Consider the following 21,757-nt stretch of genomic DNA (forward strand, 5'->3'; position numbering starts at 1 on the left):
CGGCCCGCGCCTCAGCTGCGCCCAGTTAGAGCGGCCGCGGGCGGCCGGGGCGGGAGGCGCTTCCCGGGCGGCGCGGCGGCGCCCGCGGCCTCGGGCGACGCGGCGGCCGGGCGCGGGGGGTGGGGAGGCGGGGCGGGGCGGCGGGGCACCCCCCGGGGCGCCAGGGGGCGGGCGTGCGGGCACACGCGGTGCGCGGCGGGCGGGGGCGGCCACCGCGCCGCGCGGCCGGGGCGCCCGGGGAGCCGCCCACTTCGCCGCAGCGGGCCCCGACGGCCGAAGCTTGGATGCGGCGGCGCCCGCCGAGCCGGGGCGGACGCGGGGCGGCCCGGGCCGGGGACGCGCGCCGGTAGCCCCGGCGCTGCAGCGGCCGCAGGATGGCCGAGGTAAGCGCGGCTCCCTCCCCGGGCGCGGGGGGCCCCTCGGCGCGCGGGGCGGGGCGGCCGGGGTGGCGGGGGTGGGGTGGGGGGGCGCCGCTCGGCCGGGCTCCGTCGGCACAGCCGGGGACGCGCCCGGGGCCACCTCCCGAGGGCCACCTGCGCGGCGGCGCGGCCCGGCCCGCGGGAGCGTCTCCGGGGCGCCGGGACCCGTCGCCGCCCGACGTCCCCGAGCCGCAGGCGCGCGCGCGCGCGGACCGGGCGGGTTCCCGGGGCGGCCTGGGCGCGCCCGGGGCGCGGGGTCCGCGCGAGCCCCGGGGGCGCCCGCCGGCCGGGACCCGGGGCCCGGGCGGCCGCGGCGAGCGAGCCTGCCCCGCGCGGCCCCTCGGCGCCCCCGCCGCGAGGCCGAGGCCGTTCGCACGCGCGGGAACAGCTGCTGTTCGCCACGGGCCGTCTTCCTCCCCGGGTTTTGTTTCTCGAGAACTGGGCGCGCGGGAACCTCGGGTCGGTGTGAGACGTGCGGGCCCGGGGGCGCCCGATCTCTCGCGAGGCCCCGCGAAGCGCGCCGCGGACGGGTCGCTCCGACAGCTCCGGGGACGCCAGGGCGCGGAGGGGGTGCGGCCGCCGGGCTGCAGGCGCGAGGGCCGGGGCCGCGGAGCCGGCGGGCGGGAGCCGGGGCGGGACGGCGGCCGGCCCCGCGGAGGCGCTGACTTGCCCGCGCGCCCCGAGCCGAGCCGGGACTCGGGCAGGTGGGGGGACAGCGCCGGGTCGGCTCCCGGGGGCAGGGGCGCGCGCACGGGCGCGGGCGGGGAGGCGGGCGGGGGGCGCCGCCTGTCCCCTGCCCCCTCGGGCGCCCCTGCCCCCGCCAGACCCCAGCCCCGCCGCCGGCCGCCTGGCTTTGCGTCGGCCCCTACGGATTTGTCAGCCAGATGTGACAAGATTGCGGAGAGGCGAGGGAAGGAGGAGATCTGATGTTAATCAGTGCATAGCTCGGAGCCAAACTTTCTCAAATGCGGTGTAGAAACATGCTCTTCTCATTTAAGGCATCTCTTTGTGGCCGTGGGGCTGCCACCGGTCGCCGTTTGACAGTTAAATGGAATGCCAGCTAGCAGCCTTAATTGTCGGAGTAAAATTGTGTGTGTGTGTGTTGGGGCTGGGGGGTGGGGGGGAGAGGTGAGTGTCAGACACTCTAAGGTTCAGTTATGTCCCCTAGGTTTATGGCCGTGTTCACCGCAGCTCTGCTGAAGACAGGGCATTTAAACCGGGCCAGACGCCTGGTCGCAGCCAGGCCTCTGCTGTTAACACTTAAGGGGCCTAAAAAAAGGCCCCAGTGGTATCCTGGGAATCCCTGTCAGTGAGTGTGAGTGTGTGCGTGTGTGCGTGTGTGTGCGCGCGCGCGTGCTGGGGAAAACATGTGTTCCTGCATGCGCTGGGCCCACACAGCAGATGTAGCAACAAATTTTTTGTTTTTGAATATATTCTCATCAGAGTGACAAAGATTTTTGATTTGACAGTAAGTGAATTGAAAAATAGTGTTGGGCAGATTATCTTTCTCCTTTTTTTTCTGGTGCCTTTTCATTCTTTGCTTCTCGTTTTAATTTGCTGTTAGAGCTCACGGGATCTTTTCAGAAGATCCCTTAGACTCTTCACTTGCACTCAGATGCTTACGTGTTAAAACTTCTGCTCAGTGATAAATACACCGGCTTCTCAAATTGTCCCTTCCCGAACACATTGATATATATTATTAAAACCTCATTTAAAGTGTAATATGTCAAAATAAAATTCTCGGATGTCGCGTAAAAAAAAAAAAACCACATTACTTCAAACATTAGCAATTGGTCAGGATTCTGATTTTTGCGTTAAATGGGTGTGAACAGATAGACACCATTTTTGCTCTGGTAAATATTGTTGATAACTTTATCTTTTCCGGTGTACCTAAAAGAGTAACATGTGAGTCATCATTTGATTTTTTATCTGATAGGTTTGCTAACTTTAATTTCACCGAGAAAGTATTACTATTTGAACTCAACTGTTGGTTGAACGTGTTCCTGTTCTAGTTCAATGCCGAGAAAAGGTGGTGAAATCTTCTCTGAGCTCAAGCGCGGCTCATGCTTTGGGAACTCATAATTATGTTCAGACACCTGCATAATTTCATTTGGAAAATCATCCGTACCTGTAAATGCTGTTCCATTCAGAATAGCAAGGATTTAGCTAGAGGCCCCTCCTCCAGTCAGAAAGTGGTAAGTTGGGAGGGGTTATTTGGCCCTTGATCCCTGCTAAGATGAGAAACAATCATGTTTGCTCTGGTAATAATTCGCATCAGAAATGTTAACCAACATGAAATAATTCCTGTGGAAGCGTGAGGTTTGCATAGAGCGTTATTTTTATTTGTTTATTGTTGCAACTCTCTCGCGCAGCCGTTAGGCCGGCCTCGCAGGCCCATGTTCTGTGTCTGAGAACCCTCAGCTTGGAAAGGAGGATCCACCCCATTGGGTGAGAAAAGCCATAGAGATTTCCCTGCAGAACAAATCATAATTGTTCTTTAAGCATACCGTTATCATTTATGAATGCCTAGGGATAAACATAAACATCGTGAAAGTTCGGTTTGTCGGTAAAATTAAATTGCTGCATGTGGGGTGAGGGGCAGAAGTGTCTTTTAGCCTTTGTATATGGCTTCAGAAGCTATTTTGACAGTGGCCATTAAGAGAGTGCCTTGCCCTGAAGCTTCCGCAAGGTAAATTACTTGCAGGAGGAGGGAGCTTTACCCCCCCCCCCCCCCCGTGAGTTTTCACCTCCACAGATGGCATTTAGAGTTACTTTTGTCAGAAACAGCCCTGTTCAAGAAGACCTAGAAATACCCTAGGTTAGATGAAATCTCATTGCTGAGCTGCACTTTTTTTTTTTTTTGATAACTAAGACCAAGATTTAGAGAGCCAGTATATTTTTTAATTACCTTCCTCCAAATACCCTATTGCAGATTTTTAATGTAGTTATTTATTTATTTGCCTCTTTTATTTTTGATGCCGTATCTGTGAGATGTTAAAGATAACTGGGTTCTTCACGGAAGAGACATCTGGAAAGTTTTGTGGGTTTTTTTTTTTTTTCTTTTAAATTGGTTTCCACCTGAAAACCTTATCTTCTGTTATCTTGTCATCCTTTGAAGCCCTTTCTCCTAATTCTGGAAATCCTAAGTTCCCGGTGTAGCCCCCTTTCTCTGCATGGACACGTGCCTATTTTTATCCCCCAAAACCAAAAACAGAAAACAGTGGATCGAAACAAAGAGCAGACCCGCTCTGCCATGCTCCGACCTGGGGCCTTCTCAAACTTTGGGTGTTGCAGGGAAAAGGGCCACCGCCATTCTCGGCCACGCCTGAACTCATTATTAAAAACCAGCCTAGCAAATCATAGGAGAAGTTTGCCTTGGGGGGATGATCTCACAGGGCTAGCGTGAGGGCAAAGAGAGACGGAGGGATAAAATGTTGTAAAGGCCAGCTCCAAACAACCTATGTGGAAGGAAATGACCGTCTCCGTGAAGGTAAACTTTCATTCAGTTGCATCTGGTTGTGTGAGTTTGTCTCCTCTTACAGACTCTTCCTTGAAGGATCCTTCCATACACCCAAACAAACATTACGAGTAGTTTCTATCTCTGCGCCAGCCTCCAGAAGCACTGGCCTGGTCCCGTAGCCCTCTGATGGTTTCTCGCGTTACTCGTTACGAAGATAAAATTTTTATACGGACAACTCGAGCGCTCCGTGATTCTCCAGGCTGGATTTTAAGGCAGTGACAAGGACGGTAATTTGCAAACTCTGGCCTTTTCTTTTTCAAAATTTCATTTTGAAAAATCTAAGGTCACTTTTCGTTTCTTTTTTTTTTTTTTAACACTCAGTTCTGAAAATCAAGTTCTCGTTAAGCCCTTAAAAGAACTGTCTGCAAAATTTTACTTAGAAATGTTCACCCTTTCATTGTTATCTTGCAGTGGACGTGAAGTTGCAATGCTTGTAGAACTGGCTACGTTCGTGAAAATTATCCTGAAGTACAAATGTCCTTTTTCTGTGTTGGTTTTTGTGTGTTTTCCCCCAGAGCTGTCTCTTGCGTTCAAAAGTTCCCTACGCCTATAACGTCCCTCTGTTTTTTGTTACCAAAGGTTTCTGAAGATTGCCTCTGAGGTCCTCCCAAATTTAGGTTATAAAGGGGGGAAAATGTGTACATATCCTTTTATTTCCATATAGTTTGTTGTTGTTGTTAGGTGTTTTTTTTTTTTTAATGAAGAAATAATTGGTTAGGTTCATAAAGTAACATTTGCATATCTTTCTACTTTTTATATTTTCTGTTTTCAGAACTAATAATTTTAAGAAAAAAGGGCACAGCTGTTAGATGATTTTGGCACAGAGTTTATACTTTGATTTAAAGAGATCAAAAGAACGAGTATTTTCCCCACCATCCTCTTTGAAGACGAGCAGCACGAGAAGGGGGCAAGGGTGTCGTGCGTGCTTTCTCCTCACAGGTAGACTTGGCCCAACATCTGTACCTGCTCCCTCCCAGCTGCCCCTTCCTCTGCCAGACCCTTCCAGACCCTTCTCCCAGCCCCGAGCCCCCCGGGCTCTGTTCTTTTCATCCCCCTGCTTGCAGTGAGAAAGCAGATTCTGTCGGGTGGGTCTTCGGTGGGGGTTTTGTATTTGCAAATGATGCCTCCTGGTTTCTGAGGCTCCTGGGTCCCTTTTTACAACTGTGCTCATGGGAAAGGGGGTGTCTCCTTGTGGCTGGGAATCCCGATGGTTCCACGAAGCCAACAGGCCTGGCTGCCGGTCTGGACAGCACACGCTCAGCTCACCTGCTGTTGCCTTTCGAGGTGTGCTCTCGTGGCCCAGGGACAGAAGCCTCTACTCTGTGGCCTGGCCTCCTGGGTTTCACACTCATGTACGGAATGAGCCTAGGACCATGGCATTTCCTGCACGAGGTGAGGAGGGCACACCTGCTGCCTCGTGGGGGAAGCCTCCCCTGGCCTCATGCAGCACCTATAAAAGTTAACATAACTCTTGGGGTGCCTGGGTGGCTCAGTCGGTTGAGCGTCCGACTTCGGCTCAGGTCATGATCTCTCGGTCTGTGAGTTCGAGCCCCGCGTCGGGCTCTGTGCTGACAGCTCAGAGCCTGGAGCCTGCTTCTGATTCTTTGTCTCCCTCTCTCTCTGCCCCTCCCCACTCACGCTATCTCTGTCTCTCTCTCCCTCTCCCAAAAATAAATAAACATTCAAAAAAATAAAAATTTTAAAAAGTTAACATAACTCTTGAAGGTCAGTACATGTTCTTTTTTTTTTTTTTTTTAATGTTTTTACTTATTTTGAAAGAGAGAGCCAGCAGGGGAGGGCCAGAGAGAAGAGGGGGAGAGAGAGAATCCCAAGCAGGCTCTGCACTGTCAACGCAGAGCCCCCCGTGGGGCTCAGTCCCATGAACCAGGTGATCGTGAACTGAGCCGAAATCAAGAGTTAGTCGCTTCACTGACTGGGCTCCCCAGGTGCCCCAAGTATTGGTGTCTCCTTACCAGGATCCAAATAAGGTCCATATGTTGTCTCTCTTAATCTGTAGGTTTACACTTCACTTTTTCCTTGCAATGTATCTGTTGAAAAAGCTGGGTCATTTATTTTATACAATGCCCCCCAGTCTGAATTAGTGACTGCTTCCTTGTGGTATTGTTTACGTTATGGTTGTTCCTCTGTCCCCTGCATTTTCTGTGCACTAGAGTTGACCAAGGGGCTTGATCTGATTCAGATCTGAACTTTTTTATTTCTTTTATTTTTTTCACTGTTTCTTTTGAGGGAGAGAGACAGAGTGCAACCAGGGGAGGGGCAGAGAGAAAGGGAGACCCAGCATCGGAAGCAGGCTCCAGGCTCTGAGCTGTCAGCACAGAGCCCCACACGGGGCTCAAACTCACAAAACGTGAGATCATGACCCGAGCCGAAGTCGGACACTTAACCGACTGAGCCATCCAGACACCCCAGATCTGAACTTTTTTCATAAGAACACCCCATCTGTAGTAGAACGTATCTTTCCAATCAGAGGCAACTGACCTGGTTGTCAACTTTTACATTAGGAATTGTGGAATGGTAGTATTCTAATTCTTCATTTATTTATTCACTAGATACTTCTATAAAGGGAATCTCTGTCCCGTCAGTGGTTTGCACAATTTGTATAAAAAAGGATGTATACTTGAGACACCTAAGTGGCTCAGTCGGTTGAGTTTCCAACTCTTTTTTTTTTTTTTTTTTTAGTTTTTTTTTTTTTTAACATTTATTTATTTTTGAGACAGAGAGAGACAGAGCATGAACAGGGGAGGGGCGGAGAGAGAGGGAGACCCAGAATCTGAAACAGGCTCCAGGCTCTGAGCTGTCAGCACAGAGCCCGACGTGGGGCTCGAACTCACGGACCGCGAGATCATGACCTGAGCCGAAGTTGGCCGCTCAACCGACTGAGCCACCCAGGCGCCCCGAGTTTCCAACTCTTGATTTCAGCTCAAGTCGTGATCTCACAATTCGTGGGATCAAGTCCTGTGTCGGACTCTATGCTGACAGCATGGAGCCTGCTTGGGATTCTCTCCCCACTCCCCTCTTTCTGTCCCTCCTCAGCTCACAAGTGCTGTCTCTCTCTCAAGATAAATAAACAATTTTTTAAAAAGGATGTATACTTGGGGCGCCTGGGTGGCTCAGGCAGTTGAGCATCTGACTTTGGCTCAGGTTATGATCTCACAGTTTGTGGGTTTGAGCCCCACGTCAGGCTCTGCGCTGACAGCTCGGAGCCCAGAGCCTGCTTCCGGTTTCTGTGTCTCCCTCTCTCTGCCCCTCCCCTCTCTCTCAAAAATACATAAACATTAAAAAAAATTTTTTAAGGATTTATACTTGATCTATCCCTTTGTTTACCAGGTTTGGGGACAATTAATTGGTTCCCTAGCATTCCCTAAAGGCAGCCAATGATTTTTCTCATTTGTCTTTAGTATCTCTTGACTTTCTAGATTTGAATATAGTGAATGAATCATGTGAGGTTTTGACAAATTCAAAAACTTTATTCTCTGCTGTCATTGACCAGTCGAGCTGTCGAATTTTATTCCCTGATGAACACATACACCCCCTAGGACAGATACTGGGAGTTCCTCAGCTTTGTATCCCCGGGAGGCTCCTTGTAATTATCAGTACGTAGTAGATGCTTTAAAAACAAATGAGAACCACCACCGCCAACAAAAGCAATTTGTTAAGTAAATTTGTATCACTTCGTTAACTACTCATGCGGAAAGATGGCATGAACGTCTGGTCTTGTGTCTCTCCCTAGGTGGGCTTCCGTCCAATGCTGCCAGCTGCCTCCTACGAGAAGCCCACCTGGCCTTTCTCTTCTCTTCCTCCCAGTTGTCCTTGTTGCCCGTCTGGCAAATGATGATACTGCGTTCAGAATCCTAGTTGTGCCTCTGCAAATTGGTGTATGTAATGAAAACAGTGGAAAACTTAAAAATCGAAAGAAGTTAGAGAAAAAATGGGAGGAGAAGAGGTAGGGAGCAAAAAAAAAGGGCAAATTCTCCTAAAAGAAGCAGCACAGAATGTATCTAAGAGGTGGAGACCTCCCCCCACCCCTCCTTGAATGATGCAATTTCCGGAACCCCGAAGGCTGTCTCTGCAGCCACAGAGAGAATGGGGTGACAATTTTGCTGTAAGTGAAGAGAAACCAGGTCCCCTCCCCATAAGCTGAGGGTGGTCCAGCTGCCTTAGGAGGTGTTTCGTGTTATAGATCCTGACTGGCACGGTTTGATCTGCACCAGACTCTTCTGAGACTCAAACATACTAACAATCGTCTGTATCAGCGTTTAAAAACGCGGCTTGGAAAAACTTGAAGTAGTTTTATTCTAAAGCCTAATGACTTCAAAAGTGATTTGTGATTTAGCAGATTGGGTCCTTTGGCTTTTTATGATCCTTATCACCGAGAATCTGGCACAGCCTTGGAATCTCACACTTAAGAGAGGGCAGCAGGCTCTAAACTTGGCCTTGGTGATTTCTCCTAGTTAGGCATTTTTACACGATTTTTATGTGGCCCTCTCCATCGCCAGCAGACAGCCTGTGTATAAATTAGGAACTACTTTTGGCTGCTAGTAAAGGCTCCCAATAACAGTCGCCATCCTTCCTGCGCAGCCGTCCCCCAGGGCATGACCGCAGAGTTGCCTCATGGACACAAAATGGCATCTCAAGTCCAACCATCATATTCTTATCCCAGGATGGAAGGAGGAGGACAGCAAAGAAGTGTCCCAGCTGACTCAGCTCCCATTTACAAGGGGTTTTCTGTAAAGCTCCGCCTGGTAACTCCTACTGGGATACCATCGGCCAGTACTTCGTCACCTGGCCCCCAGCAGAGACTCAGAAGGGAAGATGAGACGAAAGGCTATGGGGTGGGCATCTGTAATTCGGAAGCACCGTGCCGCTGCCGTCTCGATTCATTCATTACTCTCTCAGATAACACCAGTGCAGGGCTTACGAAGGATCCGGCCCCCTGCTAGCAGCTGGGTGTTGGTTTGGGGTTTCAGCTGGTCCCTTGCCTGTTTTTGGAGCGATTCATCGTGCAGTAACTTTTATGGAGGGTTTTGTAATAGGTATTTTTGGTAGCTCTGTCAGTGGAGGAGTCAGACCACCAGAGCCCAGAGGACCCACGAACCTTGCTGTGATTCAACGCTCTGGTTGTACCGATCGGTCTCTGCGATTCTTACCTGTGTATCCTCATTAATATGGCTGATAGCCCTCCAGGGTGGGCAGAAACAGATATCCAGCCTGTTTCAGTCAGACTCCAAGGCATGGAGCTGAAGGTTTGGTGGTTTAATGGGAAGTAAGACCTAAGTCACCTGAAGCCACCAGGACCCTTTACCACCTCCCTGGGAAAGAGGCTCATTGTGGCGAGGGGCGAGGCATGCAGGCTCCCCACCTCTGCCTCGGGAAGTAATCGTTTCAACAGGCAAATCATACTCATTTCATATCTGTTTTCAAAGGATTACTGAGAACAAACTCCAGACTCCTCGGCCTGCCCCACAAGGTCCTCTGCAGAATGCTTCCTGCCACCTCTCTGACCCACATTTCCTACCATTAACCTTACTCACTCCATCTACATAGGTCCTGGCTCCTTTTCTGTTCCTGAGCACTCAGCCTCTTTTGTGCCTCAGGGCCTTTGCACTTGTCATGCCCTCTGCCCTAAAACCTTTCCTCCCTCTCCAGGTCTTCACTGGCTCCTAGCCATCCCTTGATTCTGTTCAAATGTCACCACTTCAAAAATCTTCGGTGATGACCTTATCTAAAAGGCACTTACTGGGGGCGCCTGGGTGGCTCAGTCGGTTAAGCGTCTGACTTCGGCTCAGGTCACGATCTCGCGGTATGTGAGTTCGAGCCCCGCGTCGGGCTCTGTGCTGACTGCTCAGAGCCTGGAGCCTGTTTCAGATTCTGTGTCTCCCTCTCTCTCTGACCCTCCCCCGTTCGTGCTCTCTCTCTGTCTCAAAAATAAATAAACGTTAAAAAAAATTTTTTTTTAATAAAATAAAATTAAAATAAAATAAAATAAAATAAAATAAAAGGCACTTACTGGGGCGCCTCCTGGGTGGCTCAGTTGGCTGAGTCTCTGACTCTTGGTTTTGGCTCAGGTCATGATCCCAGGGTCGTGGGATCCAGCCAGCCCCACGGCAGGCTCCACACTTAGTGTGGAGCCTGCTTGGGATTCTCTTTCCCTCTTCCTCTCACCCTTGCTCACTTCCTCTCTCTCTCTCAAAAAAAAAATAGTTCTTAAAAATATTGAAAAGGCACTTACTTATACCCCATCCCGCCATGCCACCCAGTAAAATTGCTGGCATCGTTCTGTGTCGTTTTTTCATAGCACTAGCTTCCTGGGAAATGGTGCGGATTATTTACTTGTTTATTTTCTGTCTCCTCGGGATTATGCCCCTGGAGGGCAGGGACCTCGTCCGTCTTCTTCAACACTTTAACCCCCGGAGTTTCGAACAAACAGTTCCTGGCTCATTAATGTTCAGTAACTGCTTACTCATTTATTATGAAGTCTCTTGAGAGTGTGAAACTTTGGTGTCCTCACTGCAGGATGATAATGCCTCAGTCTCCGAGCTGCCGTAGGCATTAGATGAAACCGTAAGTGTAAGTGTGGTTAGCACCGAATATGGATGTTTCAAGGTATACTCTGCCTCCAGTGTCCAGATTGGAGACGACCCTGATAGCCCGCAAGTTCCTTGGCTCCCTCAGCCTTAGGATGGAGATAGTATTACCTACCTCCCAGGGAGGTTGGAAGAAAGAAATGAGACAGTGCACGAGCATGCTTCGTGCAATACCTCGCACGCGGTTAAGTGCTCAGGAAAGCTCACCAACCGTGCGACTTTGGGAAAATCACTGACCTTCCGTATAAATATGAGTTTCCTGAGAATAATCCCCTCCCCACGACGACGTAGGGAGGGTTACGTGAGAGCACCTGTTAAGTCACGCTACCACGCGGAGGGCAGACGCCGGAAGGACACCTCGCCCCACCGTTGGCCTCAGAAGCGTCTGGTAGAACTTTCCGTGATGACGGGCGCGTTCTGTATCTCCACCATCCAGTGTGGTGGCCGCTAAACCACATGCGTCCGCTGAGCGCCCGGAACGTGGCTGGTGTCACCAAAGAATTGAACTTGTAATTCTGTCTTATTATAATCAGCGTAAGTAGCCACATTTAAATTTGGGCATTTGAACGACTTAGACGGTAGCGAGCGGCCACCGTATCGGACGGGGCAGAGTGAGGACCGGGAGCCGACGCAGCTGCCCGGCCGGTACACAGTTCGATCCTGTGTCTAAGCCGCTTCACAGACGGCTCCCCTCAAAGAGGCAACCCCGTGGACCGGGAAACCCCGAAGGGTCTTGCTGAAATTGTGTGAAATTTTGTTCCTTCCTCTTCCCGTCTCTCCCTGAGACTCTCCCCGCTGAAGTCCTTATCTTGAGTGATAGGAAAACGTCTGCACGTACAGGAGATGAAATCGGCTTTGAAGCGGAGAGACACTCGTTATTCTGCAGCTCCGTCGTTCAAACCCCCTCGGAGGCCTGCACCGTCCAGCGGTGGATGTCCGTGCGGGTACCCGCTGCTGCTGGCGAGTCAAGGCAGCCTGTCCTGACCGGACGCCTGGTCCCCAAGCTGGACGTAGAGCAGGGAAAGGAGGGAGGGACGGACAGACCCTCACACAGAACCTAAAAACGAGGTCCCAGCTTTCCATCCCGACGCTGCAGGTAACCACTCGTCTGTCACATGCCAGGGGCATCGGTGATGTCTGGAACACACGTGACAGTTACGGACAAGCACGCCGGAACCTGGGATGTTGATTGGTGGCACATCAAAGTGTCTGGTAACAATTCAGAAATAGTCTGATTAAAATGAGTGCGTAAAGGGGCGCCTGGGTGGCTCCGTTGGTGGAGCATGAAACTCTTGACCTCGGGGTCAAGCCCCACGTTGGGTGTGGAGATTACTTAAAAAATAAAATAAATTAGGGGTGCCTGGGTGGCTTAGTCCGTTAAGCGTCCGACGTCAGCTCAGGTCAAGATCTCACGTTTCGTGAGTTCGAGCCCTGCGTCGGGCTCTGTGCTGACAGCTCGGAGCCTGGAGCCTGCTTCGGATCCTGTGTCTCTCTCTCTCTCTCTCTGCCCCTCCCCTGCTCATGCTCTTTCTCTGTCTCTCAAAGATAAACAAACGTTAAAAAAAATTTTTTTAAATGAGTGCATAAAAAAGCAATCATCATGTCTTGATGAGTTCAGAATGTTGTAAAACATCTGCTTTATGTTTCCGAAGAATGGAACGAGTATTAGGATTCCTAAGGAAAGGATGTACATTTTAAGAGTTTTCCGTATTGATTTGCATGAGTACTTTTCATCCTGTAATTAGAATTTTCGGGTTTGATTTCATTTTAGAAGTGTTAATTTGTCTTTAAATAACAGTGCTATAATTTTTGCCACATTGTGGGAATTCCGATATGAGTGGGAAAACCCTGGGCCCTTAATATCAGAAGTTTTCTTAAGGCACTGTAATTAGCTTTTTTTTTTTAGTTCATAAATAATTCCTCTGAGATTTATCTCCATGGATGTATAATGAGCTTTATTAAGCCTTATTCAAATAGGTTCATACAGAGCCACATGAATATTTCTTATAAAACAGCATTCATGGGGCGCCTGGGTGGCTCAGCTGGTTGAGCGTCTGACTCTGGCTCGGGTCATGATCCCATGGTCTGTGAGTTCGGGCTTCACGTCGGGCTCTGTGCCGACAGCTCGGAGCCTGGAACCTGTTTCGGGTTCTGTCTCTCCCTCTCTCTCTGCCCCTCCCCTGCTCATGCTCTCTCTCTCTCTCTCTCTCTCCCCCTCTCAAAATACATAAACATTTTTAAAAAACAGCATTCATACATTGGGTTTATGTCCCAATAGGTACAAATGTGTCCCTAAACTAGAAGCTGCTAAAAGCGAATAGTCAGGATAGGTCAGTGGGTCTTGACCGCAGTCTGGAAAGATTTGGGGTTTTCGCAACCGTAAGAGGGAGACGCGTTTCTGTGGCATCGGTGGGCAGAGACTGGGGACATAGCAGTCATTCCACAGCACACAGGACAGCCACCGCCACCAAGAATTATTGGACTCAAAATGTCAATAATGCTGAAGTTGAAAAACCCTGAGTCAGATGTCAAGAGATACAGAAAAAGTGAGTTTGAATCTCAGGCTATGAAATGTGCCTGGAGTTGTTTCGTCTGAAGTTTCATCGTGCTGGGCCCGAGGTAGGATCACCCAGAGTTTCCTGAGGCTTTGCCTGAGTGAGAGCCTTTTAAGCAGAATCTTCAGGAAGGAGAGGAAGTATGTGCTGAAGCACGTCTTTTTTTCTCTGATTGGAGCAGGGTCCTACTTTCTGCATCAGTGAATGTGAATTTTCTGTGTATACTTCCAGCATCTTGCTGGCAAAGAATGAATGGCATCTTGAGGGACAGGATCCCCAAATAAGAATTTTTCTGCTTTTAAAAATCCTTTGAGGGGCACCTGGGTGGCTCAGTCCGTTAAGCGTCCGACTTAGGCTCAGGTCACCGTCTCATGGATTGTGGGTTCGGGCCCTGTGTTGGGCTCTGTGCTGACAGCTTGGAGCCTGGAACCTGCTTTAGATTCTATGTCTCCCTCTCTCTCTGCCCCTCCCCTGCTCATGCTCTGTCTCTCTCTGTCTCTCAAAAATAAAGAAATGTAAAAACAAAATGAAACTTCCTTTGAAACAGCCCTGTCGATGGGAAGGTAGGTTGTGAAATATTGCAGAGGCTTAGTGCGGGATATGCTGGTAGCCGTGGAGAATACAGAGGGCTGCTTCCTTGGTCAGCTGGCGTTCAGAGCCGCAGGGACGTTTGAGAATCCGGACAGCATATTAGGTGGGCTCCAAACAAAACTAAGGGTGCCTTTCTAGTTCTTGGGACGGTGTGTAACAGGCATTAAACCGGTCCTCATTTTTCTCCTCCCAGTTGAGATAACTATGTAATTACGTGTATAGGAATATAGACGTATGCGTCTGTGTATTTAACACATCCGTTTACATGTACAGGAGTAGAATCTCTGTAGCCAGCAGGTGAAATAATTTCTGGCTCTAAAGCAGTATTTCTCAATCTTTTTGTCATTACTCCCCGTATACCCGAGGAGCCTAGATTTTTTATTTTCCTAATTGTGCCCCCCCCCCCTGCCCACCCAGGGAAGTTTTAGTATTATACCACATTCCGGTGTTCTGTTTATGTATGTGTTTCTGTGCTTTATATATATATACCTCCTCCCCCCAAGGCCAGTGTTCACCGCCTCGGGATGGTATCACCCCGGAGGAGAAGGCATGGATCATTACCGTAAGAGGACGTTGTGATCACAGGGAGTTCTCTGTAGGATATTGGATGGCTTTACAAAGAGCAAACGTGTTTTCTGTTTTCCGATAGCCTCTGGGAGGGATCGGGTAACGCACTGCTGTGGGCCGTGTACCTCCGTTATGAACAGCCCTGTTCCTTCGCCTGAGAAGCTCTTGTCTGATTGATCTGCTCGGGCCCATTGTAATCCAAAGGGAGTCATAGATAACCGTCAAATCAGGGAGATTTTTAACCTGTATTTAAGCCAGCTCACTGATTTTTTAAAAAAATTTTATTTTGGGAGTGCCTGGGTGGCTCAGTCGGTTGAGCTTCTGCTCAGGTCATGATCTCATGGTTTGTGGGTTCGAGCCCCGCGTCGGGCTCTGTGCTGACAGCTCGGAGCCTGGAGCCTGCTTCGGATTCCGTGTCTCCCTCTCTCTCTGCCCTTCCCCCACTGGTGCATGTGTGCGCGCTCTCTCTCTCTCTCTCTTAAATGTTTATTTATTTTTGAGAGAGACAGAGTGCAAGCGGGGGAGGGTCAGAGAGAGAGGGAGACACAGAATCCGAAGCAGGCTCCAGTCTCTGAGCTGCCAGCACAGAGCCCGACGTGGGGCTCAACCTCACGGACTGCGAGATCATGACCCGAGCTGAAGTCAGACGCCCAACCGCCTGAGCCACACAGGCACCTCTAAAAAAACTTTTTAATAAAAAAATAAGACTTTATTTTTTAGAACACTTTCAGGTTCACAGCAAAATTGAAAGTACAGAGATTTCCCATATACCCCCTGGCCCCGCACATGGACAGCGACCCCCTCCTTATCCACATCCCCCACTGGAGGGTACATTTGTGACAATTGATGAACCCACTTTGACATGTCATTATCACCCAGAGACCACAGTTTACGTTAGAATCCACTCATGGTGTTGTACCCCCTCTGGGTTCAGGCAAGAGTATAATGACACATATCCGTCATTATAGTATATCGCACGGAGTATTGTCATTGCCCAAATATCCTCCTTGTTCTGCCTGTTCACAGCCCCCCGCCCTCACCTAACCCCGGTCAAGCACGGAGCTTTTTAGTGCCTCCATAGTTTCGCCTTTTCCAGAAGGTTCATGTAGCTGGAATCACATAGTGGGTGGCCTCTTCAGACTGCCTTCTCTCCTTTAGCAATATGTATTTAAGGTTCCTCTGTGTCTCTTCATGGCTTGATACAACTCGTGTCTTTTTAGCACTGAACGACATTCCGTTGTCTGGATGGACCGTAGTTCACTTATCCATTCACCCCCTGAAGGACATCTTGGTGCTTCCAAGTTTTGGCAGTGATGACTAAAGCTGCTGTAAAACATCCACGTGCAGGTTTTCGTGTGGACGTACACTCCAGGGAACAGAATTTCTGGGTCAGACGGTGAGGGTACGTTTGGCTTGGTTGGAAGTCACCAGACCGTCTTCCAGAGTGGCTGCACCATTTTGCATTCCCACCAGCAGTGAGCGAGCGTCTCTGTTGCTCTCCTCGTGAGCATCTGGTATTGTCAGTGTTCTGGACTTTGTTTTTTTTTTTTTATAAATTTTTTTTTAACATTTATTTATTTTTGAGACAGAGAGAGACAGAGCATGAATGGGGGAGGGGCAGAGAGAGAGGGAGACACAGAATCAGAAGCAGGCTCCAGGCTCTGAGCCATCAGCCCAGAGCCCGACGTGGGGCTCGAACTCGCAGACGGTGAGATCGTGACCTGAGCTGAAGTCGGACGCTTAACCGACTGAGCCACCCAGGCGCCCCTGGACTTTGGCCATTCTAATCGGAGTGTAATGGCCTGGTTTCTTCAGCAATATTTTTATTAAGACAATTTACTTACCATAAAATTTACCCTTATAAAGTATCCAATGGAGTGGTTCCACTGTGCTCCCCAGAGATGTGCAAGCATCCATCTCCTTCACCTTAAAAAAGCAACTTGGCCAAAATTTAAAAAAAAAATTTTTTTTCAATGTTTATTTATTTTTGAGAGAGAGAGAGAGAGCATGAGTACGGAAGGCGGGGGAGGCAGAGAGAGAGGGAGACACAGAATCTGAAGCAGGTTCCAGGCTCCCAGCTGTCCGCAGAGAATCCGATACAGGGCTCGAACTCACGAACCGAGATTGTGACCTGAGCCGAAGTCGGACACTCAACCGACTGAGCCACCCAGGCTCCCCACCGCTGGTCAAAATTTAAAACATCTGTGCTTCAAAGAACACCATGAGGGACGTGAAAAGATAATCCATGGATGGGAGGAAATATTTGCAAATCATAACCTGTTCAGGGACTTGTACCAAGAGTATATAAAGAACTCTTACAACTCAATACTAAAACACAACCCAATTGAAAAATGAGCGAAGGATCCGCATAGATGTGTCCCTAGGGAGGATCTACAACTAAATGGGCGATGAGCTGCTGAAAAGATGCTGAATGGCATTAGCCGTCAAGGAAATACGAATTAAAACCACAGTAAGAGACTACTTCATACCCAGTGGGATGGCTGTTACAAAAAAGACAGACAGCAAGTGTTGGGGACGTGGAGACATCGGAACCCTCGTGCATCACTGGAGGGGATACAGAGTGGTGCGGCCACTTTGAAAAACCATTTGACAGCTTCTTAAAACGTTAAGCAGAGTTACTACACGGTAACCCAGCAATTCCACTCCTAGGAATGTACCCGGAAGAAATAGAAGTGGATACGTATGTCCACCGTCAAGTTTGTATGCAGGACTCCTTCTGGGGGTGATGGAGACGTTCCGAAATCAGATCATGATGTTGGCACAACTGCGCACGTGCTAGAAATCACAGATGGTGCACTCTAAGTGGCTGAATGGTAGAATTCTGTCTCAATTTAAAGCTGTGTTTTGGGGCGCCTGGGTGGCTCGGGCCATTGAGCGTCCCTCTTCGGCTAAGGTCATGATCTCACGGTCCATGGGTTCAAGCCCCGCGTCATGCTCTGCGCTGACAGCTCGGAACCTGGAGCCTGCTTGGGATTCTGTGTCTCCCTCTCTCTCTGCCCCTCCCCCGCTCATGCTCTCTCTCTGTCTCAAAAATAAATAAAAACATTAACAAAATTGTAATTTAAAAAAAAAGCTATTTTTAAAAAGATCAGAATATAGGGGTGACCGGGTGGCTCCATCAGTTAAGCTTCTGACTCTTGATATCAGCTTGGGTCATGATGTCACGATTCATGAGATCGAGCCCCACGTCAGGCTCTTTGCTGACATCACAGAGCCTGCTTGGGATTCTCTCCCTCCCTCTCTCTCTGCCCCTTCCCCGCTCTCTCTCTCAAAATGAATAAATAAACTTTTAAAAATATATAAAATAAAATAAATAAAAAGACGAGCACAAACAAAAAGAATAATATCTCCCCCCCCCCCGCCACCCATTAACCGTCCCTCCTCCCCACCTGCACAGCCCCTGGTAACGTCAGGAGATTGGCCTCATCTTGATATTTCATGTAAATGGAATCGTGCAACCTGTGACGTTTTGTCCTTGGTTTGTTCCGCTTAGCATCTTTCCCTGCGTGCTGTAGCACCGGCAGCACCTTGTTCCTTTCCACGGCCTAATAATACTCCATCGTGTACCCATTCATCAGTTGACGGACATTGGGGTTGTTTCTGCTTTCGGGCCACTATAAGTGTTATGCTGCTGTGAACATTCGGGCACCAGGTTTTATGTGGGCCTGTCTTTTCATTTCTCTTGGGCATGTGCCTAGGGGTGGGACTGCCGGGTCATATGGGAACCCCGTGTTTAACTTCTGGAAGAACCGTCAGACTGCTTTCCAAAGTGTCTGTACCGTTTGTACAATCCCGGCAGCAACTGATTTTTAAGTGAAGACTAGTTATACACTCCTTACGCTGAGTTTCCCGAGTCCTGGGATGGAGTCTACCCTTCCCTGTCCCCATACGGCACCGCAGCCCCTCAATTGGAAGATGGAGGAACCCCCCAAATGCACACACGCACTCCCCAGGTTCAGGGCTCTCCGGAATCGTGCGGATTCCACCCAGTGGCTATTCCCCGGAGCCTCCGTGTCGGGACTCCTGTGAGAGCTTTCTCTCTTTAGTAATAACGTTATATTCTTCAGGCCTCTATCCCCTTTTGAGGAATTCATCTTAGAAATATACGGGAACCTTGTTCTTAGTACTAGAACTTAGCTGACAAGAACCTCCCTGTCTTCTCTTTCAGCCGTGTGTCTGCACACCGGGCACCCCCGCCGTGCTCCCCACTGCACACCGGGCACCCCCACACACGCACAGCACTTGAACGTGCAGCTGGGCGTGTGCACAGGGCTGTGAGCCACACAGCCCAGAGGGTGGAATCAGGGAGTCGTCCTCAGTGTGGTTGGCCACATCGTGTCCACCATCTGGGTGGACTTTTAGCCTCTACCACACGTTGGGGGGGTAACCACGTCCACATTTGGATAATTCTCCATTCAGATCACACTCTTTCAGATCATCCAGGGCGGCCCCTGTGTCACCGTCCGGGGCGACTGCTTTGGTCAACATAGAGACTGGCGAAAATAGGACTGTTCACCCCTCCCGTGCTCTTAGTAACAAGCAAGGTGTCCCCTCCCAGCCCGCGCTCTCCTGTTACGGAACTGGTTCCCGGCCCATTGTCGCATGCAGAGCAGCTGGTGACGTGTTCCCCGCCTCCCGGGCCGCTGCTCGTCTTCCCGGGGCACCGCGTACCCGCCTGGGTCTGGGACACGGCGGGCACACGCTGCTCGGCGAATGTCACTGAATGAAGGACCGACCGCGTGGTGTTCGGCAAAGCCCTGCGTGTGTCACTCACGCTCCCCGTGGGCCTGTGTTCTCTCCCGCAGGCTATCGGCTGCACTCTCAACTGTAGCTGCCAGAGTTTCAAGCCAGGGAAGATCAACCACCGCCAGTGTGAGCAGTGCAGACACGGATGGGTGGCCCACGGTAACTATGTGTCCTCTTCCCGTGGCCTGTCGTGCCCCCTCGGAATAACCTAGAGTGGTTTGGGAACGGCTAACGTTAAATCCCTTCCCAGACGGCGAACCCTTGTGTGTGGCCCCGATCTCTGGCTAACAAGCCAGGAGCTTTGTGTACGATCCCTTTGAAGCTGAACGACCCTGCGTGAGGGGTGTGCTGGGTCATTCTGCAGCGACAGCAGCTCATGCAACGGCCTCCAAGGTTGCCAGATACAATCCAGAATGCTCAGTTAAATGTGAATTTCAGAGACACAACAACTTAGGCTTAACTGTGTCCCCGTGAATATTTTTAGTATAAACGTATCCCACTCGCTCACTGTTCATGTGAAATCCACGTTCGTGTGTAGCTGGGCGTCCTGTATCTCAGTTTGCCAAACCCCAGAACCCCACACCAGCCCTGTGCAGCTGCTGAGTACTTGCAACGTGACTAGTGTGGCTGAAGGACTCCATTTCCAGTTTGATTGAATTTAATGAATGAAATAGTTTAATAAGGTAAAAATAATTCAGTAAAGTTAAACACGTAATAAATTTAAGCACCTGTGCGTGCCTGATCTGATGACTGTCACATTGGACGGCATAGATTTCGGTGGCTTAAATCGGCAGAGCCTGATGACTTGGACGACAAGGCAGAGCCTGGTGACAGACGAGGGCACGAGCCCAGATCTGTCAGATCTTCACCGGCAGACCCTGTTCTTCCTGATTTTTCTATCTTTTGATTATGCACCTGCTGCATTTGTCTTCACTCCTTGTCCTTGCGTCTGTCCTACGTGGGGCTATTTCATACTCCTTAGGGATGCCACAGGGAAGAAAAAAGAATCTCCAGCCGGGCCGTTTTATTTTAGAAGTTCTTGTGAATAATTTAGAGCCTGATAGCTCTTACGATGGTTAATCAAAGGTGCCTACGTGGCTCAGTCGGTTAAGTGTCCAGCTCTTAATTTCGGCTCAGGTCATTATCTCATAGTTCATGAGTTTGAGCCCCACGTCGGGCTCCATGCTAACAGCACAGAGCCTGCTTGGGATTCTCTCCCTCCCTCTCTCTCTCTGCCCCTCCCCTGCTCACGCACTCACTCTCTCCCTCAAAATAACTTAAAAAAAAAAAAAAAGATTGTTAACATTTGCATATTACTGTTTTTTTCTGTTGGAACACATACCTGAGAGCTCACACTAGCCTGCCACCTTCTCCGTGTTTCTCTTAGAAGTCGGATCTTTACAAATGGACTTTCTTTTCTTCAATTTGATTTTTCAGCTCTAAGCAAGCTGAGGATCCCTCCCGTGTATCCCACAAGCCAGGTGGAGATTGTCCAGTCCAATGTGGTGTTTGACATCAGCAGCCTCATGCTGTACGGGACCCAGGCCATCCCTGTTCGCCTGAAAATCCTACTGGACCGGCTCTTCAGTGTGTTGAAGCAAGATGAGGTTCTCCAGATTCTCCATGCCCTGGACTGGACCCTTCAGGATTATATCCGTGGATATGTGCTTCAGGTATGGTGAGCGTGGCCATGGTTCTTCTGGAACGTCGTCTCGAATCCACGTTCCAGTAAACGATGGAACCCGGTCGCCTGTAGTGCTCCAGTCATTGGTGGGCATCGTTCCCTTAAATATTTTTCCTGGGGTGCCTGGGTGGCTCAGTTGGTTAAGCATCTGACATCTGACTCTTGGTTTCAGCTCAGGTCACGATCTCATGGTTTCGGGAGTTCGAGCCCATGCTGGGCTCTGCACTGACAGTGTGGAGTCTGCTCGGGATTTTCTGTTCTCTTCCTCTGTCTCTGCCCCTCCCCTGCTCATGCTGTCTCTGTCTCTCCCAAAATAAAAAATAATAAACTTAAAAAAATCTTTTTAAAAATTTTTTCCAATGGCTTAAGCCCCCACCTCGTGTTCTGGGGAAAACGCAGTGCTTTCCCCCAGATACCCGTGAAACTTCTGGACGTGGGAGCAATTACATGTTCTCTGACTCAGATTCCACCGAGCCGGCCCTCCTGCAATGAAGCGTTTGCCCCACGTTACTGTCCCCAAGCCACCTACTGACACAAGGCCCTGCCTGTGCCAGATTTTACTGAGGGTGTGGGTGGGGGAGAACGGGAGTTCCAGAACCACACGGCGGACAGTTACGGCTTCATGCTGCCCCACTTCTGGTCTTCCTTCCCGGGCTCCACCCTCCTGGGATGTGTCTGCCTTCCGGCTCCCGCTCGTTCTCTCGCTCCTGGACTCCCTTCCGGCCCCCGCACGTGTTCTCATCTCTCGGCTGTGCCGTGCCCTCCTCCTCTTCTCCCTTTCCGTTATTTTGCAGAGTAGTCTTACCTCCTCCTCGACCAGGTCGTGGAGGTAGGCCTCACGTGTCATATCTGCAAGCAAAGGACATCTTTCCTGGTACGAATGGTAGCATTTCTCTGACATCTGACACAGCTGCAGCTTTTTTCTTGCTTTGACATTTTCTTGCTTTGACATCCACACTAGGAAATGTCACAATTTCCCTGAAACGGGGATGATTAGACATTCGCTTCAGTCTCCTCCAGGTAGGCCGTCATTAACACGAACACTTACA

At 50.1% G+C, this 21,757-nt stretch overlaps 1 protein-coding gene across 1 annotated transcript in view; it reads left to right on the forward strand.

Annotated features, from left to right (window-relative positions):
* Positions 1–314: 314 nt before the first annotated feature.
* BNC1 (basonuclin 1) overlaps positions 315–21,757 on the forward strand; it is a 31,821-nt gene continuing 10,378 nt past the window's right edge. The window contains exons 1-3 of the mRNA XM_042940847.1: positions 315–383; positions 19,084–19,183; positions 20,462–20,697. Coding sequence (XP_042796781.1) covers positions 375–383; positions 19,084–19,183; positions 20,462–20,697 — 345 coding nt within the window. The 5' untranslated portion in view covers positions 315–374. The remainder of the gene's footprint in view (positions 384–19,083; positions 19,184–20,461; positions 20,698–21,757) is intronic.

The sequence above is a fragment of the Panthera leo genome, chromosome B3, assembly GCF_018350215.1.
Source record: "Panthera leo isolate Ple1 chromosome B3, P.leo_Ple1_pat1.1, whole genome shotgun sequence".
Taxonomy (NCBI): Eukaryota; Metazoa; Chordata; class Mammalia; order Carnivora; family Felidae; genus Panthera; species Panthera leo.